Source organism: Dendrobates tinctorius, unplaced genomic scaffold (genome assembly GCF_039654945.1).
Source record: "Dendrobates tinctorius isolate UK_male_01 unplaced genomic scaffold, ASM3965494v1 ptg000229l, whole genome shotgun sequence".
Lineage (NCBI taxonomy): Eukaryota > Metazoa > Chordata > Amphibia > Anura > Dendrobatidae > Dendrobates > Dendrobates tinctorius.
In genome coordinates this window covers 3,847,215-3,873,794 of record NW_027361896.1, presented here as the reverse complement: position 1 = coordinate 3,873,794, position 26,580 = coordinate 3,847,215, and the positions used below count along the sequence as shown (strand labels likewise).

Below are 26,580 nucleotides of genomic sequence, written 5' to 3'. Positions count from 1 at the left end.
TCTGAGGACTTGAGAAACCAAATTGTGAGGAAGCATGAGCAATCTCAAGGCTACAAGTCCATCTCCAAAGACCTGAATGTTCCTGTGTCTACTGTGCGCAGTGTCATCAAGAAGTTTAAAGCCCATGGCACTGTGGCTAACCTCTCTAGATGTGGACGGAAAAGAAAAATTGACAAGAGATTTCAACGCAAGATTGTGCGGATGTTGGATAAAGAACCTCAACTAACATCCAAACAAGTTCAAGCTGCCCTGCAGTCCGAGGGTACAACAGTGTCAACCCGTACTATCCATCGGCATCTGAATGAAAAGGGACTGTATGGTAGGAGACCCAGGAAGACCCCACTTCTTACCCCGAGACATAAAAAAGCCAGGCTGGAGTTTGCCAAAACTTACCTGAAAAAGCCTTAAACATTTTGGAAGAATGTTCTCTGGTCAGATGAGACAAAAGTAGAGCTTTTGGGGCAAAGGCATCAACATAGAGTTTACAGGAGAAAAAAAAAGAGGCATTCAAAGAAAAAAACACGGTCCCTACAGTCAAACATGGCGGAGGTTCCCTGATGTTTTGGGGTTGCTTTGCTGCCTCTGGCACTGGACTGCTTGACCGTGTGCATGGCATTATGAAGTCTGAAGACTACCAACAAATTTTGCAGCATAATGTAGGGCCCAGTGTGAAAAAGCTGGGTCTCCCTCAGAGGTTATGGGTCTTCCAGCAGGACAATGACCCAAAACACACTTCAAGAAGCACTAGAAAATGGTTTGAGAGAAAGCACTGGAGACTTCTAAGGTGGCCAGCAATGAGTTCAGACCTGAATCCCATAGAACACCTGTGGAGAGATCTAAAAATGGCAGTTTGGAGAAGGCACCTTCTAATATCAGGGACATGGAGCTGTTTGCCAAAGAAGAATGGTCTAAAATTCCAGCAGAGCATTGTAAGAAACTCATTGATGGTTACCGGATCCGGTTGGTCGCAGTTATTTTGGCTAAAGGTTGTGCAACCAAGTATTAGGCTGAGGGTGCCAATACTTTTGTCTGGCCCATTTTTGGAGTTTTGTGTGAAATGATCAATGTTTTGCTTTTTGCTTCATTCTCTTTTGTGTCTTTTTCATTTAAGACAAATTAAATGAAGATAATACCAAAGAATTTGTGATTGCAATCATTTTCAGGAAGAAACTGAGTATTATCTGACAAAATTGAAGGGGTGTCAATACTTTTGGCCACAACTGGATAAGAATGAAGTCATTAAACAGAGTCAGCATGGGTTTGTAACTAATAAGTCATGTCAGACTAACTTAATTTCCTTCTATGACAGAATCACGGATTGGGTGGATTAGGGAAATGCTGTAGATAAAGTATATCTTGACTTCAGCAAAGCATTTGACAAAGTCTCTCATACAATCCTTATTGAAAAAATGACTAAGTATGGAATGGACAAGGCAACTGTTAGGTGGATTCATAACTGGCTTAGTGATCGGACCCAAAGAGTGGTCGTAAATGGCTGCACATCCAGTTGGAAGAATGTCTCAAGTGGTTTAACACAGGGCTCTGTCCTGGGCCCTGTATTGTTCAACATCTTTATCAACGATTTAGATGAGGGAATTGAGGGTAAACTGATTTAATTTGCTGATGACACAAAGCTAGGAGGGATAGCTAATACTAGAGAAGAGAGAGAGGATTCAAAAAGATATTTATAAACTGGAGCAGTGGGCAGCAACTAACAGAAAGGTTTTTAACAGGGAAAAATGCAAAGTACTACATCTGGGCAATAAAAATGAAAAAGCATCTACAGAATGGGAGGAATAGGACTAAGCAACAGCACATGTGAAAAAGACTTGGGTATGCTAATAGATCATAGACTGACTATGAGTCAACAGTTTGATGCAGCAGCAAAAAAGGAAAATGCAATTCTAGGATGTATTAACAGAAGCATACAGTCTAGATCACGTGAAGTCATTATTGCCCTCTACTCTTTGATCAGACCTCACCTGGAATACTGTGTCCAGTTTTGGGCGCCACATTTTAAAAAAAGGCAACAACAAACTGGAGCAAGTTCAGAAAAGAGCGACCAGAACGGTGACCGGTCTGCAAACCCTGTCTTATGAGGAAAGGTTGCATGATTTGGGAATGTTTAGCTTGCAAAAGAGAAGACTGAGAGGAGACTTAATAGCTGTCTACATATATCTCAAGGGCTGTCACATTGTAGAAGGATCATTTTTATTCTCATTTGCACAAGGAAAGACTAGAAGCAATGGGATGAACTGAATGGGAGGAGACACAGATTAGATATTAGAAAAAACTTTTTGACAGTTAGAGTGATCAATGAGTGGAACAGGCTGCCACGAGAGGTAGTGAGTTCTCCTTCAATGGAAGTCTTCAAACAGAGGCTGGACAGATCTGTCTGGGATGATTTAGCGAATCCTGCTTTGAGCGGGGGGTTGGACCAGATGGCCCAGGAGGTCCCTTCCAACTCTACAATTCTATGATTCTATGAGACCAGGCACAGATGGATGATCACACGAAGGATAGAGAGCACACATGGAGAGAGAGACCAGGCACAGTCAGGATAGAGAGCACACATGGGGAGAGAGACCAGGCACAGTCAGGATAGAGAGCACACATGTGGAGAGAGACCATGCACAGGGGGATAGAGACCAGGCACAGGGAAATGAGCACATGGGGATAGAGAGCACACATATGGAGAGAGACCAGGCACAGGGGGTGGATAACACACATGGGGAGAGAGACCAGTATCAGACAGGATTGGATTAGATACACGGCTCAGCAGACAGTATCACACAGGAAAGGATTACATAAATGGCTCAGCAGTCAGTATCACACAGGAGAGAATTAGATACATGGCTCAGCAGTCAGTATCACACAGGAGAGGATTAGATACAGGGCTCAGCAGTCAGTATCACACAGGACAGGATTAGATACACGGCTCAGCAGACTGTATCACACAGGAAAGGATTAGATACACGGCTGAGCAGTCAGTATCACACAGGACAGGATTAGATACACGGCTCAGCTTTCAGTATCACATGACAGGATTAGATAAACGGCTCAGTAGTCAGTATCATACATGACAGGATTAGATACACGGCTCAGCAGACAGTATCACACAGGAGAGGATTAGATACACGGCTCAGCAGATTGTATCACACAGGAATGGATTAGATACATGGCTCAGTAGTATCACACAGGAGAGGATTAGATACACAGCTTAGCAGTCAGTATCACACAGCATAGGATAAGATACACAGCTCAGCAGACAGTCTGTGCAGCTGTCAGAGCAGAGGATCTCACCACCTGTAATGTGAGACCCCAGCTGTGCAGAGAGCTGCTGATACATTGTAACACAAGGGACATGCCTCACGGCTCAGTAGGCACGCTGCTCCTCCCCCCCAGTCCTGCTCTCTCCAGTCTCCTATTACGGCATGGCTCACATTGAGCCCAGAAGTTATAGGGCGAAAATGGAGCTCACAGATGCACTGGGGGCTCCAATGAAATGGTGCCGATCTCCTCCCTCTGCTGTGATCTGGACAGCCCAGGGGAGCGTGCCCAGATCAAAGCAGGGTGCTGGTTATTGCTATAGAAGTCAGCAGCTGACTGCTGTCTCCTATCCCCAGGACAGCCATATTTGCAGAGTGTAAGTGTCTTTTAAACTCCTGCAAAGTGAAATTCCAGCGCCCAGTGGCTGCAAAAATAGTAAAAAAAAATTAAAGTAAAAAAAAATGTATTTTGTATTAAAAATAATTAATTATATAAACAATCATTTTTAATACAAAAGACAAATTGCTGCACCTTCCCTTTAAGTAGCAGCTGAGAGGGCCAGGACCATGCCACCAGACAGGAGAAATCCAAGACAGGAGAAATCCAGGACAGGAACTTTGCACAGTCTACAAGGAACAGAAAGCAAGACATAAGTACAGAGTACCGATTACAGTGAGAGAGACCGCGTGTAGACTGCAGTGAGATTGACAGACAGACATACACTTACATACAGAGTCTTGAGATCACATCCAGAGTCTTGGGAGTCCTGGACAACCAGTATCAACACCCCCTTTTATACAGCTGGGATGGGAGGTGCTGAAATCAGTTTCTGGACATGCTCAGTCTGAAGTACGCATGCACATCCATGCCCATATCCTTGTGTACCAATGTGTTCCCATAGACAGTAATGCGTTGTTTTCATCTGCAAGTTTTTAGCGCTGATACAGTGGGGAAAAAAAGTATTTAGTCAGTCAGCAATAGTGCAAGTTCCACCACTTAAAAAGATGAGAGGCGTCTGTAATTTTCATCATAGGTAGACCTCAACTATGGGAGACAAACTGAGAAAAAAAAATCCAGAAAATCACATTGTCTGTTTTTTTTTCATTTTATTTGCATATTATGGTGGAAAATAAGTATTTGGTCAGAAACAAGCAATCAAGATTTCTGGCTCTCACAGACCTGTAACTTCTTTAAGAGTCTCCTCTTTCCTCCACTCATTACCTGTAGTAATGGCACCTGTTTAAACTTGTTATCAGTATAAAAAGACACCTGTGCACACCCTCAAACAGTCTGACTCCAAACTCCACTATGGTGAAGACCAAAGAGCTGTCAAAGGACACCAGAAACAAAATTGTAGCCCTGCACCAGGCTGTGAAGACTGAATCTGCAATAGCCAACCAGCTTGGAGTGAAGAAATCAACTGTGCGAGCAATAATTAGAAAATGGAAGACATACAAGACCACTGATAATCTCCTTTGATCTGGTGCTCCACGCAAAATCCCACCCCGTGGGGTCAGAATGATCACAAGAACGGTGAGCAAAAATCCCAGAACCACGCGGGGGGACCTAGTGAATGAACTGCAGAGAGCTGGGACCAATGTAACAAGGCCTACCATAAGTAACACACTACGCCACCATGGACTCAGATCCTGCAGTGCCAGAGGTGTCCCACTGCTTAAGCCTGTACATGTCCGGGCCCGTCTGAAGTTTGCTAGAGAGCATTTGGATGATCCAGAGGAGTTTTGGGAGAATGTCCTATGGTCTGATGAAACCAAACTGGAACTGTTTGGTAGAAACACAACTTGTCGTGTTTGGAGGAAAAAGAATACTGAGTTGCATCCATCAAACACCATACCTACTGTAAAGCATGGTGGTGGAAACATCATGCTTTGGGGCTGTTTCTCTGCAAAGGGGCCAGGACGACTGATCCGGGTACATGAAAGAATGAATGGGGCCATGTATCGTGAGATTTTGAGTGCAAACCTCCTTCCATCAGCAAGGGCATTGAAGATGAAACGTGGCTGGGTCTTTCAACATGACAATGATCCAAAGCACACCGCCAGGGCAACGAAGGAGTGGCTTCGTAAGAAGCATTTCAAGGTCCTGGAGTGGCCTAGCCAGTCTCCAGATCTCAACCCTATAGAAAACCTTTGGAGGGAGTTGAAAGTCCGTGTTGCCAAGCGAAAAGCCAAAAACATCACTGCTCTAGAGGAGATCTGCATGGAGGAATGGGCCAACATACCAACAACAGTGTGTGGCAACCTTGTGAAGACTTACAGAAAACGTTTGACCTCTGTCATTGCCAACAAAGGATATATCACAAAGTATTGAGATGAAATTTTGTTTCTGACCAAATACTTATTTTCCACCATAATATGCAAATAAAATGAAAAAAAAACCAGACAATGTGATTTTCTGGATTTTTTTTTCTCAGTTTGTCTCCCATAGTTGAGGTCTACCTATGATGTAAATTACAGACGCCTCTCATCTTTTTAAGTGGTGGAACTTGCACTATTGCTGACTGACTAAATACTTTTTTTCCCCACTGTATTTTATATGTAGGAGTGTCACCAACATGGTTTCAGTCACTTCTTTGTGTATACAGAGCGGCAGCTGTAACCGCGCTCTCGGCACTGACTGATAGCCGACTCTAATTCTGAGTGAGCTGTCGGTCAGTGCTGGGATGCAGTTACAGCCACTGCTCTCTATACACTGAGTGTGACTGAAACTGTGTTTGTGCCACACCTGTGACTGGAAGCCGAGCACTGCCAGGGGGAAAAAAATAATTTCTTCTTGGTGGTGGGGCTCCTAGGGCAGAAGCTGTGAAAATTCAGAATGCTGTTAACCTGCAGACCAATATCTGCAGGAACCCCTTCGTGACCGGGCCAATTTTTTAAATTCTGACCAATATCACTTTATGTGGTCATAACTCTGGAATGCTTCAACAAATCCCAGTGATTTTGATACTGTTTTTTCACGGCACATTATAATTTATGATAATAGTAAATTTAGATTGATATGTTTTGTGTTTATTTATAAAAGTATCAGAAACTTGACAAAAATGTAAAAAAAATTGCAGTTTTCAAACTTTGAATGATTATCCCTTTAATCCAGATAGTCATACCACAGAAAAACATGAATAAACCACATTTCCCACATGTCGGCTTTACATCAGCACAATTTTTTAAACTGTAATTTATTTTGTTAGCCTTTTAGGAGGTTTAAAAATGTAGCAGCAATTTTTCATTTTTTCAAGGAAATTTACAAAATGTATTTTTTTGAGGGACCTATCCAGGTTTGAAGTGACTTTAGGGGTGCTATATATTGGAAAACCCCAAACGTGATACCATTTTAAAAACAGCACGCCCTGACATATTGAAAACCGCTGTAAGGTAGTTTATTAACCCTTCAGGTGATTTTTAGGAATTAATGCAAAGTGGTATAGCCGGAATGAAAAAGTGTTTGTTTACCACCTAAATGTCGCTAACTTCTGAACTGACCGCTATAGCCGGGAGACTCTAAGGCTGCTATTTGGCCATGAACAGCTATGGCAAACATCAGGACCACACAATCATGATCTCGGTGTGTCAATTAGATTAAAGTGCAAGCCCCCACAATCTTTTAACCATTTATTTGATGTAGTCACTTTTGACAGCAGCAACTAAGGGGTTAAACAGATATGGACGGTGTCAACACCGATAATTTGTGATACGGCAAGTTGTCAGATATAGTGGACAGCCGAAAACTGCTGGATTGTCACCTTTATGGGGATGATATTCTCATATCTCAGGTCAGTATATATACGTATTGCGGTCTTGAAGAGGATAATATAATAGTGTTTTTTTCCACGTGACAGGTTTCATTTAAACTACATGGCCTCCACATTGTCTGCTGTTATGAACTATTGCCTTTATACCCCCTCCACCTCAGTGTTTACTCTTTGTACTATTTCCCTTCAAACCATTCCCACCCCACCCTTCCACCCATAAGCCCCCTCTCCACCATCCCCCATATCTACAATAAAAGCTCTTTGTTTTTTCGTCACAACTGCAGAGCACTTACCTTCATTGCCTCTTGCCACCTGTGTGGCACAGCAGTGACATTGGCAGCATTAGCATGAACAAGTGACTTCATCACACTCCTTTTCATCACCTTGACCCCAGAAATGCTGGCGTGCCAATCATATTTTCAATTGTATTTGCACCTGAAAATCACAAATGCAATTCGGTGCAGAAAGTTTGGAACTAGCAATATACCTGTTTTCCTGTTATGAATGATAGGAGATAAATTATTATGTACCTGCCTTTTGAAGGGGCTGTCCAGGTTTGACACATCCATTTGCAGTCACTCTATGTGATTACAGACTTGTGAATCCTCACAGTGCTCACAGCACAAACTGTCAGGATTCTCCGGTTCCGGAGGTGAGATCGGGTGGTCATTGTGCTGTCTGCATTCTCCTGTGCACACGTGGAGGCCAGGCGGTCATTTGACCACAAGTTTGTGATATCAAGATATGGACAGCCACTTTAATACTTTTATTAGCAGAGAAAAATTACTGCTCTCTGCATTCTTAAGGAGCATTTTTAACCAAGGAGGAGTATATTGTTATATGTGATGTTAAAAGCTCCCCAGTCAAGAAAGGTAAAAATTGCTCATACTGACTACAATACCTTGTACATAAATAAGATTAACCCGCACTGACGCCATGCCCTGTCACTGGAACCTGAACACTGCCGGGGGACAATAAAGTTAATTTCCTGCGACCACTTCCCTACCTGGCTACTTTATTTCCTTTCCGCTGACATCCCCACTATCATCATGGGTGACTTCAACATCCCCATTGACACTTCCAACTGTGTCTGTAAGCTTATATCACTCACTTCCTCCTTCGGCCTTACTCAATGGTCTTCCGCAACCACTCACAAAGATGGCCACACACTGGACCTCATCTTTACCCGCCTCTGTTCCCTCGCTAACCTCTCCAACTCACCTCTCCCTCTTGCTGACCACAACCTACTTCCATTCTCTTCCCTCTGCTCTCTGAGTCCACAAACCCCACTCCACAAACTTGCACACCCTCCCAGAAATCTCAAACACCTCAACACTCACTCTCTGAATCCCTTCTCCCTATTACAGACATAAGTTTCTTACACAGTGCAGGTGCTACTGCTGTTTTATATAACACCACAACAGCTGCAGCTCTCGAATCGGTCGCCCCCTCACACATACCAAAGCTCGCATAATCAACAGGCAACTCTAGCACACCGGTCTGACTAACAAACTGAGGTGGGCTTCTAGGGTTGCTGAGCTAAAATGGAGCAACGAGCACTTCATGGCATTCAAACAGTCTCTCACTACTTTCATGTCCATGCTCATGGCAGCAAAACAAATATACTTCACATCTCTCATATCCTCCCTGTCTCACAACCCTAAACAGCTATGCAACACTTTCAATTATCTCCTCCGTGCCCCACTGCCTCCTACTTCTCCTCTCATCTTAGCTGAAGAATTTGCTTCACAACATCAGTCAAATCTTTTGCCTAAAATCCCCACAGCTCCCCCCTCGTATCTACTCAACCCTCCTCCTCCAAAACCAGCTTCTCCGCCATTTTGGAATATTATCTTTCCTCTTTATTCTCCAAATCACATCTCACCACCTGTGAACTTGACCCAATACCATTCCAACTCATTCCAAACCTCACCACAGTCTTCATCCCAACCCTAACCCATGTCTCCAATCTGCCACTAACAACTGTTGTCTTCCCCGCATGCTTCAAACACTCCTCAATCACACCCATCCTCAAAAAGCCCTCCCTTGACCCATGCTCTCTCCAGCTACCGCCTCTTATCATGCCTCCCCTATGCATCAAAACTACAGCAATAACACTTCCATTTTGAACTGTCCTCCTACATCTCCTCTTGCTCGTTCTTTAACCATTTACAATCTGGCTTCTGACTGTACCATTCCACTGAAACTGCCCTGACTAAAGTCACTAATGACCTACTAACTGCCAAATCCAAGCAACACTACTTTGTCCTCCTCCTCCTGGACCTGTCATCTGTTTTCAACACAGTGGACCATTCCCTCTTACTATAGATTCTCTTATCTCTTGGTACCACAGTCTTGGCCATATCCTGTATCTCTTCATACCTAACAGACCAAACATTAAGCGTTTTCGACTGATACACAACCTCCTCTTCTACACCAGCTGTCGGTGTCCCCCAAGGTTCAGTTCTAGGACCCCTTGTCAGAGACACTGCACAGCCCTAGCTTACAGAGTCAGTGCGTGTGCCCTGAGTTGAGCGGATGGTGCCCAGAGATACCAGAGGAGCAGGTTGGCCGCGGTGGAGAAGCGTGCTTCAGGTAAAGAGAACCTGAAGCACCTGACCGCAAGGGGAGTGACAGGGGGCAGAGCCAAGCCCCAAACTCCGGGGACGGAAGCTCAGGCTAGAGAGACCCAGGGAGATGCCGAATAGACACGGGTCAAACTGGAGATGACACAGTACAGACGTAAACAGACAGAGAAGTCGTCAGTAACAATCCAGGGTCAGAGAGCCAGAGATAGCAGCATGGTATCAGACGGGAAACACAAAGCGGAAGGTCAGGGACAAGCAGAGATCAAAACCGAGAGACTAAGAAAGTACAGAATCGAGTAGCAAACTCAGAAACAAGAATGGACCGGGTCATACACCAACAATTACACACAGGCAGACAGTATCCTCAGATACATGGGGATCAGGAATTCAGCCGAGGTCAAGAGTATCACTGACAACAGACAGAGCCCAAAAGAGGCTATTTAAAGCCCTCCCACAGCCAGAGAGTGGCCAACAGCATTAACCCCTAAAGTACTAGACAAGAACTTCCATACAAACCATGACACCCCTGCTCTTTTCCATCTACACCTTTGACCTGGGAAAACTCATAAAGTCCCACTACTTTCACCTTTCCACTTTCTTCCGACTCCAACTCAAAAACATCTCCAGGATCCTCACATTCCTCAACCAAGAATCTGCAAAAAGACATGTGCATACCCACATCATCTGCAGATTAATAGCATTTTTTCAGGGTTCAGGTCCCTTTTAAGTGACACTTATACAGTATATACATATTGTGGAGTTTGAATTGTCTTTCTTAGGAAAGACCCCAGTATATTGGACGTTGGCCAAATTGGATTGAGCTCGATCGAGTCACAGTGATGTGACAAAGTGAACACAGACACAAGTATCTGAATTCAAGTCACATAAATCTTTAATCAATCATGTCCAGCTTATATTCACCACTGGAAGGGCGTAAACATTAGGTTATCTCTATGTTCTGCACATGTCAGAAATTGTTATCAAATTATTTATTACAGTAAAATATCTTATCATGCATAAGTCAGCTATTCATTACACATTTAAATACATTTTATTATCCATCAGGTGATATTCCTTTTAAAGGTTGAAAGAGAACAGGTGTTTAATTATGTAAGGTCCAAATGTCCATATAATTAGTTCTATATTACTAAGGTTTATAGCTTTTTTTGATTAATTATATTACCACCTGCCATTAGCCACCCTCGATCAATACTGAGCCTGGTACTAGACAGATTGTGAGGGGTAATTTAGCTAGGTCGTGTTGACCGAGGGAGAGGTAAACTCACATAACATGTCAAAGTCCTTTTTGTAAGCAGAGTGTGTCACAGTGTGTCTTTATATGATTCTGTATATGAGAGTAATGTCTTAGAGGGTCTCTGAATACACTATCAGTCCCCCCTTTTGAGAACAGATATGATTCTACCCTTAACCTATGGGCTATGGGTACATTCAAAGGCCTAATGCCAGTGTCGGACTTCCTATCCTTTTTTTTCTGCAGAATTCTCCATACGGTGGGGAGATCATATCCTATTCTCAACTACAAGGTAAAAAAAGAAAAGAAAAGAAAAGAAAATTTTTTCAGCTCACCCCAAAGAAGACAGCTATAAGTCCGATCGGTGCACGGAATGTGGAAACAGGATCCCTCTGCAGCAAAGCGTAATATGGAAAAAAATTCCAGCATCCAGATCAGTAATTAGATTAAAAAAAATTTTATTCCTTTATTCCAAAATTTAAAAAAATCATAAGATTCTCCATCATGATAAGAGACGCATCAGGACGTGTAGTTGGACGCGTTTCGGACAAAAAACCAGTCCTTATTCTAAGACAACCTCTTATCATGATGGAGAATCTTATGATTTTTTTAAATTTTGGAATAAAGGAATAAAAAATTTTTTAATCTAATTACTGATCTGGATGCTGGAATTTTTTTCCATATTCCTATTCTCAACTACAGTATGTTGTCATAGTCATTACTGCGAGGTCTCAGAGTAGAAGCCAATTTTCTCCATAGGGAAAAAAATTCCTTCCCCTAAGCTGGGTCAACCATCTACCTATAATATTCTGTTATTCGTAACCTTCTATACTGTTACTCACAAGAAAAGCATCCATTCATTTCTTAAATTCATTCAGTGAGTTGGCCATCACCACTTCCTCAGGAAGAGAATTCCAGAGCCTCACTGCTCTTACCGTGAAGAACCCTCTTCTATGCTGGTGCAGAAATTGTCTTTCCTCCAAATGAAGAGAATGCCCCCTTGTTCTTGTCACAGTCCTTGGTACAAACAGTTCATTGGAGAGATCTCTGTATTGCCCTCTGATATACTTGTACATATATATTAGGTCTCCCCTAAGTCTTCTGTGTTCTAGAGTAAATAGACCTAATTTTGATAACCTTTCTGGGTATTGTAGTGAACCAACTCCATTTATCATTTTCGTAGCCCGCCTTTTAACCCTTTCAAGTTCAGTAATGTCTTTCTTGAGCACCGGCGTCCAAAATTGCACACAGTACTCCAAGCGTGGTCTGACGAGTGATTTGTACAGAGGGAGAAATATGTTTTCATCTCGTGTCCCCAGACCTCTTCTAATGCATCCCATGACCCTATTTGCTTTGGTGGCAGCTGCCTGACTCTGGGCACTCCAATTTAGCTTCTTATTGACTAAGATGCTTAAGTCTTTTTCCATGTCTGATTTCCCCAGCAGTTTCCCATTTCGTAAGTAATTGTAGCATCTGTTTCTCCTTCCCATGTGCATAACCTTACACTTATCTGTGTTAAACCTCATTTGCCATTTTTCAGCCCAAATTTTCCAATTTACTCAAATCTGTCTGTAGTTGCAAACTGTCCTCCTTTGTGTTAACTACCTTACATAGTTTTGTATCATCTGCAAATACTGATATTTTACTGTGTAAGCCATCCACTAGATCATTAATAAATATATTAAATAGTAGGGGGCCCAATACAGAACCCTGTGGTACCCCACTAGTAACCCTGGCCCAATCTGAGTATGCACCATTAATAACCACTCTTTGTTTTCTATCACTAAGCCAGCTACCTACCCATCTACACACATTTTCCCCTAGCCCAAGCTTTCTCATCTTACTTACAAATCTTTTATGTGGGACAGTGTCAAATGCTTTAGAGAAGTCGAGATAAATGACATCCAATGATTCTCCTTGGTCCATTTGAGAGCTTACATCCTCATAGAAGCTGATCAGGTTAGTTTGACAGGAGCGATCCTTCATAAATCCATGCTGATATGGCGTTAAACATTTATTAACATTGAGATATTCCATAATGGTATCCCTTAGAAACCCTTCAAAAATTTTACCCACAACAGATGTTAAGCTTACGGCCTATAGTTTCCAGGTTCCCTTTTACACCCCTTTTTGAATATTGGTATCACATTTGCTTGCTGCCAATCAAAAGGAACAGACCCTGTTTCTATAGAGTCTTTAAATATAAGGAATAGAGGCCTCTCTATCACATTACTTAACTCCCTTAATACCCGAGGGTGAATGACATCAGGGCCTGGTAATTTGTCAATTTTAATCTTACTAAGGCAGTTCTGCACTTCTTCCTGGGTTAGGCAGGTAATACTTAATGGGTAGTTTACATTATCACTCTGCATTTCCCCTGGCAAATCCTTTTCCTGTGTGAACACTGTTGAGAAAAAAGTATTTAAAACATTTACTTTTCCCACATCGCTCTCTATGATTTCAATCTCATTGTTCTTTAAAGGGCCGACACCATCAATTTTAATCATTTTACTGTTTATATAATTAAAGAATAGTTTGGAGTTTGTTTTACTTTCCCTAGCAATGAGTCTCTCAGTTTCTGCTAAATGTATTTGTTGTTTACACATTTTATTTTTTCCTCTATAACGTTTTAATGTTTCTTCATTGCCTTCTTGTTTTAGCTTCTTAAATGCCTTGTTCATGTTATTTATTGCCCTTTTTACATCCTTATTTAGCCACATTGGTGTTCTCCTGTTCCTAGCCCTTTTATTTCTGTACGGTATGGCTAGCTCACAGTGGGTGTGTAAAACTGATTTAAATATTTCCCATTTATTTTCTGTGCTCCTATTTTTGAGGACATTGTCCCAATCAATTCGGCAAAGGTCCTCTCTAAGCTTATCAAACTTTGCTTTCCTGAAATTCAGCGTTTTTGTAACCCCCTTCCAGGGCACCTTACTGAAGGACAAGTGGAATTATATTATATTGTGGTCACTGTTCCCTAGGTGCACATCGACTCATACTTCTGTTATTCTATCTGGCCTGTTACTTAAAATTAAGTCCAGAAGGGCTGTCCCTCTAGTTGGGCCCTGCACAAGTTGTGACAGATAATTATCCTTGGTCACTGACAGAAATTGGTTTCCTTTCTGAGATACGCAGGTTTCAGTTTCCCAGTCTATGTCGGGGTAGTTGAAGTCCCCCATAATAATCACCTCATTGTGATTTGCTGCTTTGTCTATTTGTTTCAATAATACATTTTCAGTGGTTTCTGTTATATTTGTTGGCTTATAACAAACCCCTATGAGGGTTTTATTACTTTTCCCTCCTTGTATTTCCACCCATAGAGACTCCACCTCTTCATTTCCCTCTTGTATATCTTCTCTTAGTGTGGGCTTTAAAGTGGACTTTATATATAGACAGACTCCACCCCCTTTCCTTTTTTTACGATCCCTCCTAAACAAATCATATCCTTGCAAGTTAGCCGTCCAGTCATAGCTGTCATCTAACCATGTCTCAGTTATTCCTACTGTGTCGTATTTTTCCTCATACATTACCAACTCCAGGTCTTTAATCTTATTGGTCAGGCTTCTTGCGTTGGTCAGCATGCAGGAAAGAAGTTTTGCTTCCTTTTTCTTAGCTTCCTTCTGAGTACCCTGTCTTGGGTCCTCTTTACCACATCGAGGATCCTTGATTAGTTTGTCGTTCTGCTGCATGTTCTTGTCTGCTGTTTTTCCTCCCATCCCCTCTTCTAGTTTAAAGCCCTCCTGATTAATATTAGTATTATTGGGGATAAAAGTGCAACAATAGATACCAAACATTTTACAGACCCCTCCCTTTTCTGCTAGCAAAATATCTAATGCCATTCTATTCTGCCATGTCATTAAAGAAGTTGGGGCTAATTGCTTGGCTATCCCCTTTATTGCATCCCTAGTATAGTTTATAAACCTTTGTTGATTGTAGTAAATGTAATTTATCCAATCCACATTCTTATTCAGTGGAACCCACCAAAAGAAAACAGATTCAAATCCTGCTGCGATCTGATTCCTAGCTTTGTTCTTGTCTGGTACCCCTCTAGGAAAAACTATGCTGTCTATATAGATTCTTGGATCAAAAGACCCAGCAGGTGTCGACCTTTTGTTTCTGCATAGAGTCTTAACATTCATGTTACCCCTTTCTATCTCTTCAGAAGAAATTATTTGGAATGGCATGAGTACCTGGGCTTAGTGCACAGCTGCCAAGCCAGTTTGTTGGCAACCGGGCTCTCAACCTCATGTCCCCACATACCCACCATATGTCACTTCTTGCTACAGTCTGATTATTGAACCACTTAGCTTTGTAACCATTCGTATCTGTGTCTATGGGAATGGTGATTCCACAAAACTCTGAGGTTAGATTTCCTACCAATTTCCCCATTCCTGTCCCTTTCCTTAGGAAACTGATGTAGTTACCTGGGTATGGGAATACCCTAGGAGGTACTTGATCCGTTTTTACTATCGGATACAGGGCTGAGAGAGCGTGGCAAAAAGTATTATCAGTAGGGTCATATGAAGCATTATACAGGGCTATCATACATTGCAGACCTGTTTGGTCTTGGTCTGAGATCCTGAGGGGAATTGTCCATAAATGGGGTATGGCAGTTGCACATGCAATGCAGTTAGATTTATTATTCTGCTCTGCTATATACTTCATCCACATAAGCCACACATAACCTGTTTCTATGGCTAACTTATCCTCATAACTCATATCCCCAAACACTTCGAGCTTTGATTCTTCTACTGCTGACTCTTGGGGGCTCTCTTCCTTATTTTTATTGTCCTGTTGAGGAGAAGCCTTCAACCAAAATCTTCCCTGCTGTACCTTGCTACCTGGGCGATACAACCCTAGGACGTAAAGACCTTCACCTTCAACAGAGGGTTCTTCTATGGTTATGATGAGGGGGTTACAAAACAATCCCAAGGTTAACACTTCCGGATCGCAATTCGTTCTCAGAGGGCCTATGGCTGTTTTTATCATCCAAAAAGATCAGGGAAGCGTATAGCCATAAAATAACATAGCTTTATTTCAATCAATACAAAAAGACATAGACAATCATTAAAAGGAGATGAATATCCAATAGGATACAACAAAGTGCATTGACATTACAATTCCGATAATATTGTGCCTACAGAGAAAGGGGCATGCTCAGAAGTATCAAAAATATCTAATCTAATGAACTAAGTGTTCAAAATATGGAGGCATATAAATAAAATATATAACACTTATGGTATGTTAAATAGATGGAAACACCGCCAAAATATGTCATAAGAGCGTTATTTCTGCAAGGTCCTAGAAAATACAGTAACTAGAATACACTAATAACGGTAAGTACCCAGCAAAAGACACTGATATCAAATAATGCTATGAGCCATAGGCTGAAAATAGTAAAAAAGTGTCTTAATGGGTAAGGTTCAAGCAGAAATCCCAGTCTGGAATATTTAACGCAAGTACCATCATATATATAAAACAAATAATGCCAAAATACAATAAGCTTATTGTAAGCTTATTGGAATATCAGCACAAGTGCCTAGGTATGTAATCCAAGAGGCTCCTACAATGTGCCGCTCTCATTCCCCAAGTGTGCCATGGCAGCCCCATAAAGAAACATAGTGAAATATACGACCTTGTGGTATCATGGTCCCCAACGCGCGTTTCACGTGAGCTTCGTTCTGGGGGGTAAGTGAGTATGGCTATGTGACAGCTGTGACCTTATATACAGGGCCATTAATATGCCATGTGTGTAGTTACAATGCCGCAGCTCCCGGCGTGTGACATCATCCCGGGACGCACCTCCCGGCCGCTCAGCCACTCCCCCATCCGACACGTCATGATGTGGAGGCGGCTAGAGTATGCCAGGAAGAACGCGTTCCCAGGGCAATGCACAACACTGTGCAATAACGTCACCAGCGGCCAAAACACACCTCCGTCCGGCATGTCAGGACAGAAAGGCTGTCTCAGCTCAAACAAGCGAACGTATTCCCCACAGAGTTTGCAGGGAGAGCGGCATGATGGAAATGGATATATAACTACACCATAATCACTGTGGAAAGGACTCATGCTGCTATGTACAAAATACACCATAATAGACATGCATAAAACAGTATGCTTATCCAAATTCTTATATTCTACAATGAGCTAACATATAAATACACATATAAAAAAGGCCAAAAAGTGTATTACAAAGCTCAGCATCTCTTGAGAATACTAAAACACATGAAAGGAGCAATGCCTAGTAGAAGACTGTGAAAAATGAGGATGAATGAACTCATGGAGATCAACATCCAACACTGCGAAGACACCAACATATGTTTCTCAACGCAGTGATTCTAGAGCAATGCCCCCATCCCTTTTTTCACAGTCTTCTACTAGGCATTGCTCCTACTGGCCAGTTTCCTACTCCACACTGATGAGGGGCAATACCCTGAAACAGCTGCCTGTGGATGGATACCATGTTTTGGCATAGGTGGTTTCCTTCATTGGAGACTGCCCTTCCCGTGGTTGTTCCTTCCCGGGGAAAGACCTGGCTAGTCATTGCTTGCGTTGAGAAACATGTGATGGTGTCTCCGTGGCTTGTGTTTTGCAGGCCTTTCTGTCCTGACACACCAGACGGAGGTGTGTCTTGGCCGCCGGTGACGTTATCGCGCAGTGTTGTGCATTGCCCTGGGAACACGGTCATCCTGGCATACTCTAGCCGCCTCCACATCATGACGTGTCAGATGGGGGAGTGGCTGAGCGTCCGGGAGGCGCGTCCCGGGATGACGTCACTCGCTGGGAGCTGCGGCATTGTAACTACACACATGGAAGGTATTCTCATATTAAATTCCATGTATATAAGGTCACAGCTGTTACATAGCCACACTCACCCCCCAGTACGAAGCTCACACGAAATGTGCGTCGGGGACCACGATACCACAAGGTCGTATATTTCATTATGTTTCTTTATGGGGCTGCTATGGCACACTTGGGGAATGAGAGCGGCACATTGTAGGAGCCTCTTGGATTACATACCTAGGCACTTGTGCTGATATTCCAATATGCTTACTACCCTATGATAAGTTTATTGTATTTTGGCATTATTTGTTTTATATATAAGATGGTACTTGCGTTATATTTTCCATACTGGGATTTCTGCTTGAACCTTACCCATTAAGACACTTTTTTACGATTTTCAGCCTATGACTCATTGCATTATTTGATATCAGTGTCTTTTGCTGGGTACTTACCCTTATTAGTGTATTCTAGTTACTGTATTTTCTAGGACCTTGCACAAATAACGCTCTTATGACATATATTTTGGCAGTGTTTCCATCTATTTAACATACCATAAGTGTTATATTTATAGTGATGCCTCCATATTTTGAACACAATAGACCATACAATATAGCCTAAATAACTTCCTATATAATGTAATCAACCAAAAACAGAGGGAAGTTTTACCAGTAGTAAGAAAGACATTTTATTAAAACAGACATTTTATTTGATACATCATAAAACTAGTACTCATAAAGATCATAATAGTCCAAAACAGAGATGTACATGACTTAGGATAAAAGCCAAGCCAGAATCTCAATTTGCAGACACTGTGTTTCGGGGTACTACCCCTCGTCAGTGCAAAGTGTGAGATCTTGTTTGGCTGTGAGAGAGGCGTCTGACCGATATCCAAGAAGTATCGTTTCTCCTTGCGGAGAATGACATGCTAATCATGTCGAGATGAGGAGACTTAGGGTACCGTTACACTTAGCGATGCACCAGCGATCCCGACCACGATACGACCCGGTCAGGAGCGCTGGTGCATCGCTTAGTGGTCGCTAATGAGCTGCCAAACAGGCAGATCTCACCAGCGACATAGCAGGGGTCGGGGGTCACTACTTACCTGTCAGACGAGGCGATCCTGACGTCCTCCCGCCCGCGTCGCTCGTTGGCACCACAGGAAGCCCAGCAGGAAGTGGCCGACTGCCCAGGACATTCTCGCGCGATCAGCGACAGACAGCGGGGGAGCCGGTCAGAGGTAAGTATCAAACATAGTGATATCGCTAGCAATATCGCTATGACGTCACAAAACCAGTGACGTTATAGCGATATTGCTAGCGATATCGCTATGTGTAACGGGCCCTTTAAAGCCGCAATGCTCCTCTGGGAAATATGCTAATTATGCAAATTGTCTCTTCAGAGAGGAAGAGGACTAGATCTCTAGTACCACCTATTGGAAGTAGCAATCCTAAAAGTCAATATCGACCCTTTAACAAGCCTTGTTACATGACTTAGGATAAAAGCCAAGCCAGAATCTCAATTTGCAGACACTATGTTTTGGGGTACTGCCCCTCGTCAGTACAAAGTGTGAAATCTGGTTTGGCTGTGAGAGAGGCGTCTGTCCGATATCCAAGAAGTATCATTTCTCCTTGCGGAGAATGACATGCTAAGCATGTCGAGATGAATAAATGAATGAATCCTGGCACGCCAGTTAGCATGGAGAGACACTCTTAGTGGCATACTATCAGAGAATAGTTCCGTACCCTCAAGGTTGGGGCTTACAATCATGCTCCAATCACACACTGAACCTATAACAACATGTAACAAACCTAGAATAGCAGCAACAGAGATTAACGGATCCAATATACTGTCTCTTGTATCTCACGGATATTTCTACGGTTCTTTAACAAACAATATGGACTAGTTTTCTAACAAAACTCGGCTATAACATACCCAGAGTCCGGTCAACAGGTTGTGAGATAGGGGGAGACACAGAGAGAGTTTGTAAGAAATCAAAGGTTCTTACCTTCCTGAGATTTTGTCTGTGTGTTTCACTGCCTCAGACTGCAGGTGCCGGCCTCCAGATATTTGGGAGTCTTCTGTTTTGATCAGCCTCACGCAGGGACGCTAGATGTGGAGTTTGAATTGTCTTCCCCAGGAAAGACCCCAGTATATTGGACGGTTGCCAAATTGGATTGATCTCGATCAAGTCAGGGTGATGTGACAAATTGAACACAGACACAAGTATCTGAATTCAAGTTGCATAAATCTTTAATCAATCATTTCCAGCTTATATTCACCACTGGAAGGGCGTACACATTAGGTCATCTATGTTCTGCGCATGTCAGAACTTGTTATGGAATCATTTATTACAGTAAAATATCCTATCATACATAAGTCAGCTGTTCATTACACATTTAAATACATTTTATTATCCATCAGGTGATTTTCCATTTAAAGGTAGAAAGAGAACAGGTGTTTAATTATGTAAGGTCCAAATGTCCATATAATTAGTTCTGTCTTACTAAGGTTTATAGCTTTATCTGATTAATTATATTACCACCCGCCATTAGCCACCCTCGATCAATACTGTGAGGGGCAATTTAGCTAGGTCATGTTGACCGAGGGAGAGGTAAACTCACATAACATGTCAAAGTCCTTTTTGTAAGCAGAGACTGTCACAGTGTGGCTTTATATGATTCTGTATATGAGAGTAATGTCTTAGAGGGTCTCTGAATACCCTATCACTATGTATAATACACAGAGTAGAAAATACACATATATAATAAGCACCTTGTAGATCGGTATTTATTGTAACTGTGTCTATTTATATATAGTACTTGTGTAAAGAATATACATTTGCCTGAAGTTCCCTTTGACCCATATGGAAAAATCTATTTTTTTTAAAGACAGGTAATAGTTGGGGCCCTGATTTTGCCGTAGGACCCACAAGCTTGAATTTACTCCACAGGTCAGGGACCAGTCTTGATTTATCAGAGCAGTAAGAAAAGTCTGTTTTGTCACAGAGATTACACATGCAGTAATTTAATGACTGTGTGCTCGAACTCCATACTTACTGTGTGTGGTTGAGAAACCTGATTATGCACAGACCAGACAGCAAGTAGACAATGATTTACTATCACTAAATCACTGCTTCTAACCTCTGATAGTGCTACCTCCTGTTATTACTCCTCTAGTGAATCAAACAGCAGTTAGAATTCATGGCCAAGTTATGTTGTCGGAGACCCAGGAGTACAGCAGCAACTGGTGGAGATCCCAGACCCGTCTGCAGACACCGCTCTTCAAAAGCTGGAAGCAGTGGGAGGCAGTATAAGCCAGGAGGAGGAGCTCTGCCGGCTAGGGATGTTTGCTGATACACCAAGTGGGCCTGCAGATGGAAAAGCAGCATGTTTATTTGGGCACTCAGCCTCAGTCGCTGTAGCTTATAGAATTGTAAAATAAAATAAAGTTTATTTTGAATAGTGAAATCTTGTCCAAGAGATTTGAGCCAACGCACTTATGATTTAAGGCACAGCCCCCAAATCAAGGTGCCTAGCAATGCCACTGTGATGAGGTCTTAAAAAATTATTTCACCTGGTAATGAAATACAGCTGGACTCCTAAAATGTTAATTTTAATGGAATCAATGGTGCTTTATAAATTAATAATACTGTATTTTCCGGCATATAAGACGACCTTCTTCAAAGTTGGGGGTCGTCTTATACGCCGGTTGTCGTCTTATATGCCGGGTGCAGACCAATCTGCATATGGTGGGGGGAGTGGTCCAAATGACAAAGGGAGGGGGCGTCTCACAGGGAAGGTGTAAGTGGAGTTATCCCCCTTTTTCCTCATTAGTGGCAGCGGTGCTATCTGCGGGTCTCTGTGCCTCGGGAGGAGATCTGAATCTGAGCATGTACCGCCCACAGTGGCCATTTTCCCGGAGGCCACCGCATCGCAGCAATGGAGCTGCCAGGGCCTCCGGGCTGTGGGGAAATGCCGGCGGAGCCCCGAAGCTGGACAAAGCTGCCGCCCCCCCGCTACTCAAAGAGGAGCCGCCACTGCCCCCCCAGCACAGAGCCGCCACACTGCTGAAAGAGGAGCCGCCACCCCACAGCACAGAGACCCGCAGATAACACCGCTGCCACCAATGAGGTAAAAGGGGGATAACTCAATTTACACCTTCCCTGTGAGACGCCCCCTCCCTTCGTCATCGGGACCACTCCCCGCCACCATATGCAGATTGGTCTGTACCCAGCGTGTATGATGACACACGGCGTATAAGAAGGCCCCCTACTTTTAAGATTTTATATTTTAACTGGAAAAATTGGGGAATCATCTTATACACCCAGTTGTCTTATACGCCGAAAAAAGCGGTAATAATTTTAATATAGTGACTATACAGCTTTTCTGACGTATCTTCAGAGAAAGACCACTATCTTCATCAAATCTTAGAGTTCTGTTTACTACTGTATGCAGTTTGTCTTGAGATATCCGTGACAGATCCCTTTTACTTTTTTTGGTCACTTATTAATGTAACTAAGAATTATGTCTAATGGGAAAAAAATGTTTAGTTTATATACAGTACTTTTTTTTATTACTTACAGACTTCTGAGTTAGGAGTTACAGAACATGTAGAAGGTGACCCTTGTAAGTTTGCTCTCTGGGTTGGAAGAACTCCATCATCTGACAACAAAATTGTCCTTAAGGTTAGTTACGTGTATGAAATTTTTTTAATTTATATGCGTTGCGTTCTGCATGGGAGCAGAGGAGCATTGCATGAGTTATACTGTGAGTCTCCTCAGATTAACTTGTAGACATTATATGCTTTCTGTGCTCCTGTTTAGGTTTTTGTTTTTAAAAGTGAGCTACAACTGGTGGTATTGCCACGTGTGCACATGCTGAAATTAAGCACATTTTACTAGCATGTTATTTATGGTTATCATGCATCACCTAATCCAACTGATTGTTCATACTTTCAGCCTCCAAGCACAGATATTGGGAGTAGAAAATACTGATTAATCTGCAAGTCTTTTAAGTATCTGTACATGTTTGCTGCAAGGGCTGATTCTAGCTTTTTTTCCTGAAGCAAATATTAAAATGTCTCTCCTCCCCACAGTTCAATTTAAACCTGTAGTGAACAAACATAGTTATATCATTGTTTTTTTGTTTTTTCCTTTGCAGTGTTCATTCATTATTATTTAGTTCCCTTAGGGTATTTGAACCTTTGATTGTCTGACTACCTACACTATATACATTATTGCAGTATATAGAACCTATCAATGGCTCTTAATAAAGAATACAACAACAGAACCACCATCGGCACAAGAATACAGCACCAGAATCACTATTCCTACAGGAATATACTGTAGTATCATAACCATTATCAGTACATGAACACAACATCAGAACCACCACCAGTACATAAACACAGCATCGGAACCACCGCCTGTATATAAAAATAGCACCAGAACAATAATCAGTTAAGGAATACGTTACCAGAACCTCCATTAGTATATGAATACAGCACCACCGATCAATTGCAATGTCATGTCAGCTTCCACAATATATATTGGTATCACAATCAATCTACAAATGTATGTCCTTAACAATAGGAAAGACATATTAGGAGTTGTTGTTAAGAGTCATTTTCTGACTGCTGATCATACAGAAACCACATTACTGACTAGACACAGGCAGTATTACAAATAAACATTTACATCCAGGTAGCTTGGCCTCCAGCTGGTCCAGACTCCATGATGACTTTGGTCATCCACAACTCATCTCTGCATACTTCAATCTCCTCCAGTTTTCTGTTGTACAGCCCAACATGGTGCCTATCAGGTTTTTGCTAAGTAATCTGAGGGAAGCATGAGGTAGAGATTTCAGTGATGTGTGTTGTGAACACTTTGGACCTGGCTTCTGAGTGTGGGCTCCCTCTGGTGGTTGCTGCTGGTAATGGAGCTGGTCTAGCTGACAGAAGTCAATCACCTGAGCAGGATGATTGGAGGTCAGGTGTTACAGACTGGGGAGATTTAAATGACCAACTTTCCCTCAGCTCTTGCCGATGATTTGTTTTCCTCCTGAGCTTTTGGGAACTCTACTTGCCTCGGGAATCTTTCAGATAAGTTATTTGTCTGCTTGAATCTTTTTGCATTTGATCCATTTTTTGCTTGTCTCTGATTTCTGCCTTTCTGGTGTGAGTCCAGCCTGGTTCCCTGCTATGACCTGTGCTGGACTCTGTTTCAGTTGCCACGGCTTATGTCAGTCTTTGCAGTATTTCTAGTCCCCTGTTATATCAGTATCTTTTGTTTGTCAGTCTTTGCAGTATTTCTAGTCCCCTGTTATATCAGTATCTTTTGTTTGCGTCCAGTTACACCAGAGTGCTGATTTAGTGGGGGAGAGGTCGTGTGGTCTCAGTTTTTTTGCATATCAAACGTGTTGGAATTTTGCTTAGGGTTTTTTTGCGTGATTGCAGACAGTATCCTTTCCTGTCCTATTCTATCTAGACAGTTTGGGCCCCATCATTCGCTTACTCTATTTTCTGCCTGTGTTTGTGCCTCATCTTGTCTCACCAACAATATATGTTTGGGGGCTATCTATTCCTTTGGGGTTCTACTCCTGGGCAGTTTAGCTTTCCCCTTTCTCTCTTTAGGCTTAGTTAATTCTTTGGCTGTGCCGAGGCATCTAGGGCATCGTAGGTACGTCCCAAGGCTAATTCTAGTTGTGTTGTCAGTTTAGGGGTCTGCAATCCGCTAAGTTACCAACCTCTCTGGTTATCTGGTTGCCTCGCTTATTTCCCTGTTATCCTCCTCGGTTACGTAATCATAACAGATGTGTCATTTATTAGGCTGGGTACTGTTGTTGCAATACAAGTGTTTTATCAGCAGTAGATTAACACTGCAGGGAGCTACAACATGCATGAGACCTGGTCCAACTCTGCCGCACCAATAATTAACAACTTACTATCAATACACAATGTTCACAGAAGGCTTTGGTGTGGGTGGGGTTAGCTTTCTGAGCCCTGCTACATCTAAAAACTCTGAGTGTATCGCAGTTGATTCACCCAAGTAAACTAATGATACATTGCTGAAATCAGAGTGTCTTTTCCTACATTATGCTACTTTCCGATGAAGTCATTTCGAGACATTTGTGGACCAGCTTAATCAGAACTCTCTAAATATCAGCTTGACCTTTCAATATGATCCATGCAAGATTGATTTTCTAGACGTCAGTTTGTCAATCGATGGCGCCAGAAAACTTCAGACTGACGTTTTTAGAAAATCCACTTAGATCAATGCATTACTGTATGCTGGGTCCGCTCACAATCCATCAACCATCAGGGTTGTCCCGGTTGGACAGTTCCTAAGGATGAGGCGAATATGTTCTACCGATGAGAATTTTTATTCCCAAGCGGCTGACCTGAGGTTTCGATTTGAGTACCGAGGGTACAGCCGCAGATTTATCAAACGTGGCTTCGACAGAGCCAGAAGGACACCCCGAAATGATCTCTTGTATCCCCAACAGGCAGGAATCGTTAAAATAGGGAGGGGAATAAGGTTAGATTCATTACTACATTTAATCATGAGTGGGCGGTAGTGAGGAACATTTTACAGAGACATTGGTCTGTTTTGGCCATTGAACCATCTTTGAGATCTGTTATTGGAGATTCACCATCTATGACAGCTAAGAGATCTCCTAATCTGGCCAATTTACTGGTCAGAAGTCATTACGTACCACCGATTGTGAACCCTTTCACAACCAGGGGTCCGGTAGTGGGCTGTTTCCCTTGTGGACATTGTGTCGTTTGTACCAATGTCCTTAGATGTTCCTCCTTCACTTCCTCTGACGGAGCCAGGCAGTTTGAGATCACGCAGCATATTACATGTGGCACTAGTAATGTCATATACTATGCCACGTGTGGCTGCTCCCTGACATACATTGGGCTAACATCCAGGGAATTCCGTATTAGAGTACGTGAACACGTCAGGGATATACGGGCCGCTGAAAAGGTATCTGATCTTTTATCTTTGAAGACACTAGCACGTCATTTTAAACTTAAGCACAACTGTGACGTGGCCTCGCCTTGGATTAGGGGAATAGAGAAGGTCCAGCTTGGCCTAAGAGGGGGCGACTACAAAAAACTCTTAACCCAACGTGAGGCGGGCTGGATAGTACGCCTCAATACTATGACACCCTTTGGTCTCAATGAGTCCCTCAGTTTTTCTTCCTTTTATGACATGGCCCTCCTTGTTCCAATTTCACCATTGTTTGTGACCATTTATAGTTTTCTCTATTCGGTCTTCCCTACTATTTATATTGGATCTGTTTTTATTTATTTATTGTTTTGATTTTTAACTTTTTTCGTTTTTTGTATTTTCAGTTATTCTATATTTGCCTACATCTCCTTTATATTTCATCATATTTATATATCTTTAATATATCGTTGTTATTACTGTTTATGTATTCTTTTTGGATGGTACGCAGGGGTTAAAATGACGAGTTACATATTGTCAGGATACTTGACTAGTATGCCCCATCAGTAATACACACTTTTTGTGTCCTCCATAGCAGCTGTGTATATGCGGATTAGCTGCAGGGGTTAAAGTGATGAGTCTTATATTGTTAGGATTGCTTGAATACTATGCCCCATTAGTAATACACATGTTTCTTTCATAGCAGCTGTGCGCATGCGGGTGAGCTAGACTTCGGCGCTCCTGCATCTGAGCGGCATCAGTCGCCTCCCCTCACACGTGACCATGGTCCGGGATTTAAACCCCACCCCGCTGTTTACGTGCATTTAGGAGGTGACGCCAGGATGTATGCAGGACCTGTCATCTCGGCGCATGCGCCGCCTCCGTTTGCTGCTATTGGTCCATTTGAGCTTGTCACTTAGCCACCTGATTGAACCACCAATGATATATTAAGGTCCGATGTGGTGTG

The 26,580-nt window shown here is 42.5% G+C and overlaps 1 protein-coding gene across 1 annotated transcript in view; it reads left to right on the top strand.

Moving 5' to 3' along the window:
* TRIO (trio Rho guanine nucleotide exchange factor) overlaps nucleotides 1-26,580 on the top strand; it is a 2,342,529-nt gene that overhangs the window by 1,452,076 nt on the left and 863,873 nt on the right. The window contains 1 exon segment of the mRNA XM_073555735.1: nucleotides 22,245-22,346. Within this exon segment, the coding sequence (XP_073411836.1) occupies nucleotides 22,245-22,346 (102 nt within the window).